This window comes from Mytilus trossulus, chromosome 5 (genome assembly GCF_036588685.1).
Source record: "Mytilus trossulus isolate FHL-02 chromosome 5, PNRI_Mtr1.1.1.hap1, whole genome shotgun sequence".
Taxonomy (NCBI): Eukaryota; Metazoa; Mollusca; class Bivalvia; order Mytilida; family Mytilidae; genus Mytilus; species Mytilus trossulus.
The window spans coordinates 7,802,646-7,814,850 of record NC_086377.1 but is presented as its reverse complement, the minus strand read 5'-3'; the positions used below and the strand labels follow the sequence as shown (position 1 = coordinate 7,814,850).

General features: G+C 32.2%; 1 protein-coding gene across 1 annotated transcript; it reads left to right on the top strand.

Annotated features, from left to right (window-relative positions):
* Nucleotides 1–769: 769 nt before the first annotated feature.
* On the top strand, nt 770–11,856 carry LOC134718497 (uncharacterized). The gene is made up of 10 exons (XM_063581073.1): nt 770–900; nt 1,330–1,767; nt 2,298–2,513; nt 2,842–3,156; nt 3,719–3,886; nt 6,755–6,916; nt 8,364–8,897; nt 9,903–10,097; nt 10,889–10,975; nt 11,310–11,856. The coding sequence occupies exons 1-10, from the start codon at nt 858–860 to the stop codon at nt 11,345–11,347; spliced, it is 2,196 nt and encodes a 731-aa protein (XP_063437143.1). The 5' UTR covers nt 770–857; the 3' UTR covers nt 11,348–11,856.
* Nucleotides 11,857–12,205: the final 349 nt, after the last annotated feature.

The window sequence follows — 12,205 nt, the reverse complement described above, 5'->3', positions numbered from 1 at the left end:
TCCTTATATCATGTTCTCAAATCTAGATATCATCTCCAATTTAGAAAAAAAACACGTGAAAAAATTAACCTATTATGTGTTGCTCTCCTAGCTACAAAATGTATCCAAAATCAAAGATGTAGGAGCATGTTCTATCATAATCATTTTGTAACTAATGTAATTACTGTCTCCCCCATGCCTGTCTTGAACATACAAAAATATTAAATAAATAACACTGCTTATGCTCAGATTTGTTGTCACCGTGCAACTCAGTTAATAACACCATATAGGAAAAACAGAACTCCTTTTGTCATAAGACACTGTCAAACATCCAAACATACTATCCACACTGATCTGTGTCCACACTTGTATTGTAACAAAAAAAAAAGATAGGTGTCCGACAATCTTGTATCTATAGTATGTAAATGACAAAAATCATCTGCCTCCAAATCTCTTTAATTTTTAGTCACAACAGCCATATCTTCCGAATGAAGACACACTATCTCCAATGTAAGACTCATCCCCTCCCCATATACTATAAATATATCTTTCACCCTATTAACAACATACACATTCTGAGTTAATTGTATATATAGAATTTTCTCACTCTCTCTCTCTCTGAACGATATCTCAAAAGACCAGAACACCTGCTTCAATGTTTTTCCTTTTTAGCCACAACCTCCATATCTGCGAAATAACATATCTGCTTTGTGAGACACGTTGTTATCTCCCTTTATGGAGAAGTGAAATGCTATCATCTATATTATCATTGTTATTTAGATACGACCACTACAGAGAAAATGAAATTATTTGCCTGAAAATCACGTTAAAAGCTTTACAAATTTAAATATTGGATATTTTATTATTATTTTGACATAATGTTTTTATGCAGATTGTTTTTACTGTGTCTGATACTTTCAGGTAAGTTCGTATCATTTATGAACATTATTGTGTTGTTTTCGATTTTTACAAAGAAAAGGAATGTAAAATTGTTCATTTTTATGATGAGTGTGAAAAATAAGAATATAGCAAAAAGTATATGCACTGCACTTATCAATTGCAAACGATTCATAAATCTGAACTTCCAATATTTTCTGTCTTCTTTTTTTCATATACAACTTGTCAACAAATGAATTTTATGCCAATATGGTTTGTTTTTGAGGAGCCAATACTGCAGAATATTTCTTTATCTTTTCGCCGTGAGAGTCTATAAGGATTATCATGTTTTGCTATATTCGTCTTAAACGTGAAAATCATTAGCAGCAATATATTTGTGCTTTGTTATTCCTATTTACGCTATATAACCTATGCGATATAATCCCGTTTATTTACAATTTGTATTATTTTCAGTTTGTTTTTCAAAAGAAACCTCACGGAAACAAAGACCTGAGCGAGTAAGATCTAAAACTAGTAAAAGATTTAATATGCCGATGGGAATGCCTAGTGGATCCGGCGGGGGTTTTGGAGGATCAATGGGCATGCCTAGTGGACCTGGAGGAAGTTATGGAGGATCAAGTCCCATGGGAGGAGGAGGGCCTTTTCATCATGGTCAAATGTCTAGTCCAGGAATGGGGAGTATGATGAGTGGCGGAGGTGGCAGTCCTATGCAAGGACCAATGACTGGAGGTGGACGTTCTAATAATCCGGCTATGTCAGGACCACATTCACCCGGCCACACATCGATGTTTAGTGGTTCAAGTTTTGGCTGTGTACGTCATCAAATTGTTTGCCCACGGTGGTGCTTAATCGTTGATGAAATGGGATGTCACTCCTGTCCGTGTGGTCCTGGTATGTTATTAATATATTCTGGAGTGTTAACGAATTAATATTGATTTAACATGTTTAACTTATGTTTTCCGCGTATTTGTTATTTTCTTTTAATTCTGATTTATTTCGATTGATGACGATCACTCCGACATCGTTATTTGTATATGTAATATCAGATAGAAAAGCACAATTTGCTGTTTTAGGAACTTTCTTGAATCTTCTGGAATAAAAAGTGTGAATGCCATCTACAATCATGCCTTTTCCCGTCACTAAAAAATACAGACATGTCTTACAACTATAAGATAAGATGTTTAATCTTTTTCAGCGGATACTTTATATAATATCACAATATAGATTTCATCTTTTGAATATAATATAAAGAATCCTATTCTTTTCATCTTTGTCTCCTTTAGTGAGTATCGATGACATATGAAACAGATTTTTTCTAATACAAAACATATGGCATGAGTTATTGTTTAACTTAATTATCAGAAAGAGCTATTATTAGTAAACGGAATTGATATGTTTCTGCTCTTCTTTTTTTTTAAAAGCTGCAGGATTGGCGTTACCCCAAAACAATATGATGTCATCTATCATGTCGTCAACAACAGGAAATTATCATACAGGAAGTTCAACAACCGGAAACGGAAGTGGAGAAAAGCAATGTTTAGGACAAATATTATGTATGTCATCATGTAAAAATTCCTACACTTTAGGACCTGTTGGACATGATGGATGCCGTTCGTGTACTTGTGAATCCGGGTCAGGTAAACAAAATATGGTGTGTCAATTTGATCAAATATTATTTCGAAGTGACCTCAAACATCACGTAGAAATGGTGAACAAATAATTTTTTTTCAATAACAGTTCATTTATATAACCTAGTGGAGAGAACAATACTCAATATGATCTTCTCCTGTTGCATAATTTACCTTCAGTATGAAATAGAGTTTCATAGAAGCGTATGCTATCGACTTCAAATATTGTTTTATAATAACATTGAAAAAAAAAGAAGCACAAAGGTGAAAAGTGTCTTATACATTAATTTTAAGTGGTGTTGTCTCATTACCAACCATTATTTTCTCCTCATTTAAGGATACGGATATGGTAGTGGTACGTCCGGTGGATATACAGGTAGTGGAGGTTCCGGTGGTGGTCCAAGTGTTTCAGGAGGAGGATATACAGGAACCGGAGGAGGATATAATGGTGGGGGAACAGGTGGTTCTACGTCAACTCACAATAATAATCAGGTATCAACAAACCAGGTGAAATATGTCGTACAGAAACAGAAGGAATGTACTGCACTGAAACTATGCATACAATCATGTGACACCGGGTACCAGTTGGGTGCAGTCCAAACTGATGGATGCCGGGAATGTTTTTGTCCTCCAAAGAAACAATATGTCTATGGTAATTTGTAACATATAACACCACGTGTATTGGGAAATTATATGAAACAACGCTTTAGATTACTTTAGCTGTATTTGGCAAAACTTTTTAGGAATTTTGGTCCTCAATGCTCTTCAACTTTGTACTTCATTTTGCACTTTTAAACTCTTGTAGATTCGAACGTCACTGATGAGTCATTTGTAGATGAAACGCGCGTCTGGTTTACATACAAAATTTAGTGTTCAAAGGTTTATATATAAATAGGTTAACAAGTATAATCATTGCCTTTATCCGACTTTATCCGCCTGTAACCTTAGAACGTGTATGTAAATGTATTAAATTTTGAAAACTTTAGGTTGCCATTAATCTTTTACAAATTACAATTGTTATGCTGTATTGTAAGACATAAAAGCCTAATGGTTCAATAATTTTCATTTAAGTGCCTAAACTTAAGGATGCCGCAAACCTTTGCAAAAGAACCAAAGTTTATACGATATTATTGTAGTTTATTAAACCCGGTCTTACGAATTGTAAATCGATTCAATGTGTATTTGGAAGTTTAGTGCTTTTTTACATTTTTCAGTTCAGCCACAAGTACAACAGTATGTATACACAACTCAAGTACAAACCTATAGACCAATCGTCAACACATTTACGTGTACCAGTTCATTCAACTGTCAGTACGGGTGTAATGTCGGATACAAGTGTGGAACTGATGGCTGTCCAATTTGTGAATGTATTCATCCGCAAGGTACTATTTAAAAAAAAACAATTTCGGATTACAAACTAAAACCGAGAGAAACACATCAACCATAAGAGAAAACCAACGAAAAACAGAACATGAAAGTGCAACAAAAACAAACATCAATGTGACATGCATAAAAACGAACTATCAGATAAAAGAGGGACGAAAGATACCAAAGGGACAGTCAACTGCCATATTCTTGACTTGGTACAGAACATTTTAAGAAAAATGGTGTGTTAATCCTGGTTTTTTGGCTAGCCAAACCTCTGTGCTTTATGGCGTTGTAAAAATAAAAACTGTTTCATGGTAGAAATCATATACGGATGGAAATAATGTTTCAAACTCAATCGTATGCAGATTATTTCAGATATGGCTGGTTACAATTCGAAGCTTCGTATTACATTTTATGTTATATTTTGTACAAACTAGAGTTTTGAAGAAGCGCAATCTTTATTTTTTTTACGTTCGTTTATACAGAAGTCTAATGAATACATGTCGTGTACTTGCAAGAAGACCTGTCGATTTTAACTGATTAAATGATACCCGCGAAATCTCAGTAAAATTCAGCAAGTGTTGAAACAAAGTGTCTATAGGTTGCACTTTGTAAATACAGCTGTTGGTCAAAACACGCCTCTTTTGGGAAATAATTGAATATTTATAGAAAATTTTGTGCATATTGTTTACATTGAAATCTGTGGTAACCTTTCGTTCGAGGTAGAGGTAGTTAAGAAAATAAGTGTAAGTTTAAACTCTGAGACGTTCAGGGTATATAAACGTTGAAAATATACCGCACAGCCCTATATTTTGACCTTAGAAAAAAATTGTGGTGCATATGAACTTTCGATTCTAGGATAAGATTTTTTTTGCAAAACTTCATAGAAAAAGTTTTAGCCGTAAAAGGAGTTCCCATGGGAAATTGCATTGTCAATATTTACAGAAATGCAACCTATATAGGATGAAAAAGGGGAACCTTCAGAATTTATCCAAATTTGCTTTATTTCATAGATTTTAAAGAAATTAACTCAAATATGAAGTTCAATAAATATTCAATGAAGATTGATAGAATCCTGGGCCTTACATATGATGACTCAGTATAAACTCACAGTTTACAGTATGCATAGTTTACTTTAAGTCCTGGATACAAAATTAAGTCATAATATTTGCATATTTGTCAGTTAAATTGTTAAGAAGTGCTTATATTTACTCTTCGCAGTCATTGAAACTCATAGATGTTCCTGAATATTATTTATGGGGTATTTGTGTCCTTTCGATAACCCAAAAGTAAGCCGCAACACCTAAATCGGCTTTTTTGTCACCACGTCATAATAAATACAAGCTAGAAAAACAAAATATCTCAAGAAAACTTACAATAGTGTGTTCTATCCTGAATATGTACTAAATATTCAAAATTGCTAGAAAAAGTAGAGTGATTTATGAAATTTGAGGCCCCAGGGGCAAAAAACATAGAAAATTGCCTACTCCCTGGGTCATTAAACAAATAGTTTAGCTTGTAAATGCTACGATTTTTTTATTTTAAAGTTCTTGATATAGAAAACAATAACTATGCTTGGAAGTTATGCAAAAATCAGATGTAAGAAGTCATCTCTACAACATTTTAAGTGAATTTATATCTCAGACTGGTATATATCTGCATACATACAACTATTGGAAATATGGCTTTGTCTGAACACTTCTAGTATATATAGTAGCTTAAATGTGTCAGATATATGGTTACAGATGATACACTTGTGACAAGAATTCTAAATTGACCATTTGAGGCAGAAAATGTGTTCTTTAATTGACAAATAGGCATACAGTAAGATGTGGACTGGAGACAGAGGCTGTATTGGATACTTTATATACTCTTGAATGTTGTAATGATTGACTGCTAAACAACATTTATAATATTCTGATATGCTTTCAATATGTTACCAAAACAGTTTTTAACAGGTTCTAGGCGTTTTTTATCAGAAAATATGCAAATAGGGTAAGCTGGCAATAATTAGTCTTGTTTTCAAATTCTTTAAAAAATTGAAACAGGGGAGGGGTATAAAAGGATAGTAAAGAACAACTTAGAGTATACACAGTGATTTCTTTTAGACTATAATTCTGATAAATGAGTATTAATGTGAGAAAAACAGATTTTAGAGAGTTTTCTTTTTGAATAAATGTCTGTATAGGTTGCACTTTGTAAATACAGCTGTTGCTCAAAACACGCCTCTTTTGGGGAGTAATTGAATATTCATAGAAAATTAATTTTGTTTACATACTGGTTCCCAGTTATTCTCTCTGTGTTCCATATCGCAGAGACAGAACTTGGGAATGTTACCAGTAAATAAACACGTGCATATTGTTTACATTGAAATCTGTGGTACCCTTTCATTCGATGTAGGGGTAGTTAAGAAAATTAGTGTAAGTTAAACTCTGAGACGTTCAGGGCATATAAACGTTTAAAATATACCGCACAGCCCTATATTTTGACCTTTGAAAAAAAATGTGGTGCATATGAACTTTCAATTCTAGGATAAGATTATTTGCAAAACTTCATAGTAAAAGTGGTATAGTTTTAGCCGTAAAAGGAGTTCCTATGGGAAACTGCATTGTCAATATTTACAGAAATGCAACCTATAGATTTCGCGGGCAGTACATCGACTGAACGTGCGCCAAGGCAAAAAAGAGCGTGAACGGTTTCAGAGGAGTTGTGGTTAAAGTATATCGATCTTTTCCTAATTAGCAGTATAGATTCTTGATTAGATATGTAATTGTAGCATGCATTTTTTAACCCGACATAAGAAGAGCAATGCTGAGAAGATGAGAAAAATATCGAACACGCGGTACATCTGTCGATTTATACACACTTATCTGTTTTATTAGTTGTAGGCCTTCAAGTAACAGAGGTAATCAGACCACAGGAAATACAGTGTACTAGTTCCTTCTCTTGTCCCAGAAGTTGTACACTTGGATACAAATGTGGAATAGACGGTTGTCCTACCTGTGAATGTCTTATTGCTGTTCAAACCCAGTTAGTTAACACAGGTACATGTAAACACTTTCAACTTTGTAAAGTTACAGTTAATTGTAATATTGCTGTGCAGTTGTGTCCTTATTCAGATTGTAAGCAGAGGTAGAAATGTGAATGTTTAATAGCTCTCTATATTCAGGTTATATCACAGATATATACAAAACTAGTATTTGGTTAATGAAAAATTAGTACAATTATAGAAAAAAATCCTAAAAATGTGACGAAAACGGACGTGTCATATAATTGCTTTTGAACAAATTATCACTTTATTATTATTATAATTTGGTAGATAAGGGTATTCGAAAGTTTACTGCTGCAGTATATAAGAAATTCCAGATAGATCTTATGATTGAACAAACCCATATGAAAATAGACAAGAAACGGCAAAGGCTTATATCTTTCCATCCTCTTGTCTTATCAATTGGCAATATAGATATAAAATATATCGCATGTACACACGTAGTCAACACTAGCTTAGTACTGGTATTTATGCCATTTTCGAATGTCCCCTTACATCTTATACTCTCTTAAATGTCCCTTACATCTTGCATTTTCTAGAATTTGCGTAACATATTGTTTTTTTCTAGAAATTGCTACATGTATCTTGTTTATTATAGAAAATGTCTAACATCCTGTATATTTTAGAATGTGTTAAGCATATTATATGTTCTAGAATGTGTCAAACATCTTATATATTCTAGAATGTGTCAAACATCTTATATATTCTAGAATGTGTCAAACATCTTGTAGATTGTAGAATGTGTCAAAACATCTTATATATTGTAGAATGTGTCAACCATCTTATATATTGTAGAATGTGTAAAACATCTTGTATATTCTAGAATGTGGCAAACATCTTGTATATTGTAGAATGTGTCAAACATCTTATATATTGTAGAATGTGTCAAACATCTTGTATATTCTAGAATGTGTCAAACATCTTGTATATTCTAGAATATGTCTAACATCTTGTATGTTAAAGAATACGTCTGAAATCTTGTACTTCTAAAATGTGTCCAAAATCTTGTATTTCTAGAATATGTCTTACATCTTGAATATTTTATACTGTGTCTACAATCTTTTATTTTCTAGATGGTGTCTAAATTGTATATTTTAGACTCTGTCTAACATCTTGTTTTATCTACAATATGTCTAACATCTTGTTTATTTTAGACTGTGTCTAACATCTTTCATTTTCTGGAAGGTGTCTTACATCTTGTACTTTCTATTATGTGTTGAAACATCTAGTTGTTTTTTATAGAATGTTTCTAAAATCGTGTATGTTCTAGAATGGGACTGAAATCTTGGACTTTCTAAAATGTGTCTAACATCTTTTATTTTTTAGAAATGTGTCTGAAATCTGGTACTTTGTAGAATGTGTCTTACATCTTATGTTCTAGAATGTGTTTTTCACATCTTAATTTTTCTAGATTGTTACTTTATTTAATACATCTTCTGTAGATTGTGTCGACTGTGATGATATAGATAGATACAAACAACATTATGTCAGACCACAGAAACAATACGTTGTCGTACAGCCTCATACAGAATGCACTGATTGTGGTACCCAAGTTGTATATCAGAAACCTCAACAACAAGTCATTTACGTACAAAAACCACAACCGCAGACTGAATGTACGAATTGTGGTACTCAAATTGTATATCAAAAACCAAAGCCACAGGCCGTGTACGTTCAGAAACCACAATCACAGACAGAATGTACAAATTGTGGTACCCAAGTTGAGTATCAGAAACCAAAGCCACAAGTCGTGTACATACAGAAACCACAACCACAAGAAGTGGTCTATATAACACAGACTCAAACAGAGACATGCCACGGGTGTGAGACAAAACCACAAGTTGTGTACAACAGACCAAAGCCACAACAACAAATAGTTTACATTACTAAACCAAAGCTACAGCCACAGAAAGTTTACCTTACACAGACACAAACAACTTGTAATAATTGTGGAGAAAAACAACCACAAAAGAGTTGTAAGTTCACCTTAATCGATTTTAATTTAACAAAATATATGGGGAAACACGACATTACTTGTATGTATCTGCTAGTAACTAGAAATTGGTTCAGTTAAGGTAGCACAATACAAAGATTTTTTTACTTCTAATCACTAACCTTCAAAATGCTGTAACTTTCTTATGAATGCATACGCAATAATAAAAGGGGCATATATAGATGATAAAACAATGCAGTATTTTTATTATGCAATCATTATTTTGTCAATTATTATGTAATTAGTGGCAAAATCTCGCTCAGTTAACTTGAATATATATAGCTCCTTCATCTCTTTAACCATGCAGAAATCTTAATCAACACATCATGGGCTTCAAAAGAGTGTCTCAAATTGTCCATATGGTATTTCATTCTTTCATAAATCTCTAGTTAGTGTGAACATCAAACAACATAAAAGAAGATAATGGGAAATTAGGTGTAAAATTTGTTCTATACATTCTGTCTGAAATCTGAGACATTCTTTTGTAGACAATGGCCATAGGAACAACATATAATAAAATCAATCATCTAGGAATATTTATGAGGAAGCTAATTTCAATTGAAAGTGGAAATTTGAGGAAAAATATTTTCGACACAGTTAACATTATAATTGATTACATAATTGTTGCATCATACTAACATTGAATTTATTTGAAAGAGTAATCTGTTAGCTATCGATAACTACATCTTTGAAATTTTCAAGCATTTCAAAGAAAGTTATAGCATTTTCAAACTTGGGAGTTGAAGTTATAAAATCTTTCTTTTGTGCTACCTTAAGAAAATGAATAAAGGATAAACTGTCTCCAAATCACTAACAGAATAGTTAAAGAGCAATGCAAACTATTCTTAAGATATCTTGAAAAATGATCAACGCAAATTTCTTGACGCAATTATTTTGTATAACATTCGGATGAATGAAATTTAGTAATTGTATGGTTAACTTTGATATACGAATCTAATGTGTATAGACAAACACTATAATGTTTCAGTAATTGTCGGACATCTTGTATCCAGTGGTGGAACAACTGGAGGGAGTGGCTATTCCAGTGGTGGTAGTAGCTCATATTCAGGTGGTGGTAGCTCATATTCTGGTGGCAGAGGGTCATATTCTGGAGGAGGTGGATCATTCTCCGGCGGAGTTGCAGCGATGACGGGTGGTGGATCTACGGGAAGAATGAATTCAGGTATCATTGTGGCAATACGATATTTTATGAATTCTTAGAGATGTTGAAATATATATATACATGTGTTCACTCGAAGACATGAGCTGTAACAAATACACATTATAACATGAAGCATATGACGTACATGTATCAATCATTTTCAATTTAAAAAAAAGAAATGTGATATGAGTTGGATTAAAAAACAACAAACATGTGCCAGGTTTCAACCACCGTTTTATTCGAAATATACCAGTATTAAGTCAGGAAATGATATTTAAAATTTAGTCGTTCCTTTGGTTGATATAATAATGAATAGTTTTCAACTCAGTCGAATGTCATGAATTTCCCTCCTTCTAAATATACCTTTTAGTTCGGTATGATGGTTAAAAAATTTAAACTGTAACTGTTAAATAACCATATGAATTTTTAATATATTTATTCTAAATAAGTCGTGAAATCATTCTCAAATCACTTGTATTGGGTTCCCGAAAAAAAAAAACATATATGTAAGCTATCAAAAAGATGATATTTATTCAAATATCTAACAAACAAATAGTGCAATTAAATCAAATTAACTGTATAACTAAATAAACAGTACATTAACAAAAATACCCGATCCAAGATTCTATTAGAAGTCTATTAAACAGTAAAAATTAAAAGCTATCAGCCAACAAACAGAAGGAAATAAACTGTCGAATAGGCATTTTTAGAAGTAGTACTTTATTAAATATTCGAACACACTGTAAAATACACTCTTACTGCACGTGTAAATTAGTAGTTGTTATACAATAAGATGTGTATAAACTTTTCAGCCAATTGTCCACCAATGCCTCACGACTGTGAACCATCGTGTATAAAATATGACGAACCACATTGTCGGAGATGTGAATGCGAGCAACGTAAGTAATTGTTAACATGGGAGTTCATATACATATAGGTCAATTTTGCCTAAAATATAAGGCAAATAAAAAATTATAAATTTTTCGAATTTAATTTTTAATTTAAACAAGGTTTATTTTTCAAACAGACTTATTTTAAACTAAGTTCAACAAATAACATTTTTATCACAAAAGAAAAAACAACGTTTTTTTTCAATTTTTAAAAAGAATCTAATGTGGTATGTATTGATTTCAAATTTGTAAAATATATTGACGTAAAAGAGATTGTTTCATAACAATATAAAAATAAATTATGTATGAGTTATGATTAATATCAAATATTCTTATTTTGTAGCCTACCCACAGTTTTCTGGCTTGATGACAGGAAAATAAAGACATGAAAAATATGGAATATACCCTGACACATAACACGTTGAAGAACAGAAAATTGTTAATGATAAAATCTATATTATCAAGTATTATTTTACTTCATCAGAAAAATATCATACGACGAGAAACGACAAATATAGATAATCGTTCGTTGTGTCAATAAGATTGATTTCCTCGCTTGATAATGATAATCTGTTTATCGCAATTTGACTTTGAAGACGTTATTAATTTCATCGACAACAGCATGTGTTCCCTAAGTTTCTAGCAATTTTTTTTCATATCACTCTCTTTCGCTGCGAAAGGAAATTTTCAGTCATAAAGATCAAAATTAAAGTTCGTAAAATAGCGATAATCATTGTTATTGTGTCTAGTACGTAGATAACTTAATTTGCATGCGTTTTTCATGTATTTAATTTTCAAATTTCGACAATATCTGTGATAACGTATTACTATTTATTTACTGTATTCATCTTTGAAACTTAAAACTACATCCTTAAAGAAAACATTCCGTTTTACACCAGTCACAAGGGAAGTTATGTTCCTAACTGTTTGTCTTAATATAAAACTATGTTCTTGGCATTTGAAATATGTTTGCGTAAAATGTCTGATTATAAAAGCCCTGAAGCAAATATTAAAAACACAATTTAAAACCCATGCGTACTGATATGTTACAAAATAGTCATATGCATAACTGAAATAAATTATTATAGTGTTTATTGATTCATATTTTTTCAGAATTCTTATTTCAAATTTAAGGGGCCAGATAAATAAACGTTTTAAGCATTTCTCTGAGCTGAGTTTAAATCACAACTCAATTTTGAAGAATATTTTGTACCAAATTATAATCGACTTTTCGCGAGG

Excerpts from the sequence above, each read along its gene's own strand:
- LOC134718497 (XM_063581073.1), top strand. The coding sequence starts at position 858 with ATGTTTTTATGCAGATTGTTTTTACTGTGTCTGATACTTTCAG. Across the intron at positions 3,887-6,754 it reads TGAATGTATTCATCCGCAAG|TTGTAGGCCTTCAAGTAACA; the intron begins GTACTATTTAAA and ends CTGTTTTATTAG. Across the intron at positions 6,917-8,363 it reads AACCCAGTTAGTTAACACAG|ATTGTGTCGACTGTGATGAT; the intron begins GTACATGTAAAC and ends CATCTTCTGTAG.